The sequence below is a fragment of the Lolium rigidum genome, chromosome 5 (assembly GCF_022539505.1).
Source record: "Lolium rigidum isolate FL_2022 chromosome 5, APGP_CSIRO_Lrig_0.1, whole genome shotgun sequence".
Lineage (NCBI taxonomy): Eukaryota > Viridiplantae > Streptophyta > Magnoliopsida > Poales > Poaceae > Lolium > Lolium rigidum.
In genome coordinates this window covers 184,007,607-184,010,401 of record NC_061512.1, presented here as the reverse complement: position 1 = coordinate 184,010,401, position 2,795 = coordinate 184,007,607, and the positions used below count along the sequence as shown (strand labels likewise).

Genomic DNA, 2,795 nt, shown 5'->3' with positions numbered 1-2,795 from the left:
AAGTGGGCTCACCGGTGCCACAGATGGCCCGGATCTAAATCACCGCTGCCTTCTTTGCCCGAGAGGAAAAGCGAGGATACAATTCGTTCTTGGCTGGAGGGTTGAGTAGATCGATCCAGCCCAGAGAAGGAACAATACGAGCGTGCAGTACTCGAGTGGATAGGTCAAACAGCGAACGAGCCACATTCATCTGTCACGGGGAATTTCAGAGCTCACTTCGCAACGTGCCAGGACGTAAGCCGTCCGGCCGCAATCGTATGCGGTATGCCCGAGCCGCCACCTTTCTGCTGATCCACTCCAACCCACCCAACACAAGCCGTTCCATCGAAACGTAGCCGAAACCAGAGCGCGCACGCACGCGCATCGCTATCGGCTCAGCTCGAGCCTCGCTCGCCATCGCTTGATGGCTAAGGTTCTTCTCTCTCCCGGCCGGCGCATAAAACCACGACCACGCCACACTCCCAGCCAAGCACAAAGCACCCAAACCCCAAAAGAATTCTTAAACTAATGCCCCGCCACACCACCCTCGCTCGCTCCCCCCACTGCCGCCCCCGCCCGCGCCGCCGCCGCTAAATAGTGCCACGCTCCATGGGCGCGGCGCGTCCACGGCGCTGGCGGCTCCCCTTCCAACGCAGCGCGCCGTCCTCTCCGTCCTCCAAGTCCTCCGCCGTCCCCTACTCCCCCGCGCGCTCCGCGGCGGCGGCGGAAAACGAGAGGAAGTGGGAAGAAGAAGCTACGCCGCCGGAGTTCGTCTGCCCGATCTTGGGGCTGCTCATGGCCGACCCCGTCATCCTGCCGTCCGGCCACACCTACGAGCGCGCCTGCCTCCAGGCCTGCGCCGACCTCTCCTTCTTCCCCCCCGGCGCCGGCTCGGCCTCCGACGCCATGATTCCCAACTCCGCCCTCAAGGCCGCCATCGGCACCTGGTGCGCCCGATCCGGCCGCGCGGCGCCGCAGCCCCCGTCCAGAGAAGCTGCTCGGGCGGCCGTCCTCCGCGCGATGCCTCCTCCCGCGGCGGAGGCCAAGTCTGTTCGGACTCGGAGGGCGGCCACGGCGAGCTCCTCCAACTCGTCCTACTCCTCCCCAGCCTCCGCCGCGTCCACCTCCACGTACACGTCGTCATCCTCTGAAATCACCCCCGCGGAGGACGATGCGGCACAGGCGGCCGCGAAGCCCGAGGTGGCGGCGGTTGACCCGCTGGAGGACGAGGTGGTCGCCACTGTGATGGACGCGGACGAGGACGGCGAGGTGGCAGCCGCGCTGTCCCTGCTCCGGGAGGCCACGCGGGAGAGCGCGGAGCGCCGGCGCGCGCTCTGCACGCCGCGCCTGCTCGCGGCGCTCCGGCGCGTGCTGCTCATCCCGCGCCACGCCTCCGCCCGCGTCGACGCCACCGCCGCGCTCGTCAACCTCTCGCTCGAGCCGGCAAACAAGGTGCGCATCGTGCGCGCGGGCGCCGTCCCGGCGCTCGTCGAGGTGCTACGGTCCGGCGGGTCGGCGCCCCCGGAGGCGCGCGAGCACGCGGCGGGGGCGCTCTTCGGGCTCGCGCTCGCCGAGGAGAACCGCGCAGCTATCGGCGTGCTCGGCGCGGTGCCGCCGCTCCTCGAGCTCCTCACTTCCCCGGCCCAGCACCCGCGCGCGCGGCGCGACGCCGGGATGGCGATGTACCACCTCTCCCTCGCCGCCGTCAACCAGACCAAGGTCGCCCGCTTTCCGGGCGCGCCCAAGGCCCTGCTCGCCGTCGCGTCCAGCGCGGCGGAGCCGACGCCCATCCGTAGGCTGGCGCTGATGGTCGTCTGCAACGTGGGCGGCTGCGCGGAGGGCCGCGCCGCGCTGATGGACGCGGGCGCCGTAGCGTCCGTCTCCGGCATCCTCCTCTCAGGCAATGACGACACCACCACTCGCGTCGCGGAGCTGGAGGAGTGGTGCGTGGCGGCGATCTACGCGCTGAGCCGCGGCAGCCTGCGGTTCCGGGGCCTGGCGCGGGCCGCCGGGGCGGACAGGGCGCTCCGGCGCGTGGCCGAGGAGGGCACCCCCGGCGGCGTCCGGCGCGAGATGGCGAGGAAGACGCTCCGGGCCATGCGGGGCGACCTGGACGAGGAGGCGGACCTGACCGGCAGCAGCCTCGAGTGCGGCGACGGCGGCGAGGACTGCGGTGGGAGCATCGTGTCGGACGGGCTCATGTCGTTCCGGCGCCGGCAGCGCGACGTCGGGGCAGCGTCGGGCGGCAACACCGCCGAGTTCTGAACCCAGTTTCCTCCGCCATTTGTCTGTAAATTCGCTTGCTTTAGGTTCGTTCACGCCATTAGATACGTTCGTGAGTGTCACTCGAGAATTAGTGTTCTCTTCGTTTCGGAACGGTGATTGATCAAAGTATAATGAATGAATGAATGCATGAATGAAGTGATTGTGCGAGCTGCTAGCTCGCGCAAATTAATCCCGGATTCGAAGATGTTTCGCGCGAGCTAGCCGAGTGTTCGTACCTCGTGCTGGCGCTGCTTGGAATGTGGCTAGTAGCTCGTGCGCCAGACAAACGAACTGTTGGGGTGGTTGGTTGGGTGTTGCTTGCAGGCCAGAGCAATCCTTTGTTCTCTCCGTACTTTGCCGCACACACTCCCAGTCCCACAGCTGAGCTGATGGCAGGTATTATTGTTATTTGGATCAGGAAAGGCTCGTGTGTGTTGTTTCTATCTGTAAATAAACCGATCAGATCAAATTTCTGCTGGATTGCCCGATGCGTTGCTTCGTTGGCCTATGCTGGGGTAGTAGGGCAGGCCACCGTGAGCTGCGTTGGATCT

General features: G+C 66.5%; 1 protein-coding gene across 1 annotated transcript; it reads left to right on the top strand.

Annotated features, from left to right (window-relative positions):
• The first annotated feature begins 588 nt into the window (after positions 1 to 588).
• LOC124651718 (U-box domain-containing protein 38-like) lies at positions 589 to 2,244 on the top strand. The gene has a single exon (XM_047190760.1). The coding sequence runs from the start codon at positions 589 to 591 to the stop codon at positions 2,242 to 2,244; it is 1,656 nt and encodes a 551-aa protein (XP_047046716.1).
• Positions 2,245 to 2,795: the final 551 nt, after the last annotated feature.

Coding starts and splice junctions, on each gene's coding strand:
- LOC124651718 (XM_047190760.1), top strand. CDS start 589: ATGGGCGCGGCGCGTCCACGGCGCTGGCGGCTCCCCTTCCAACGCAGC.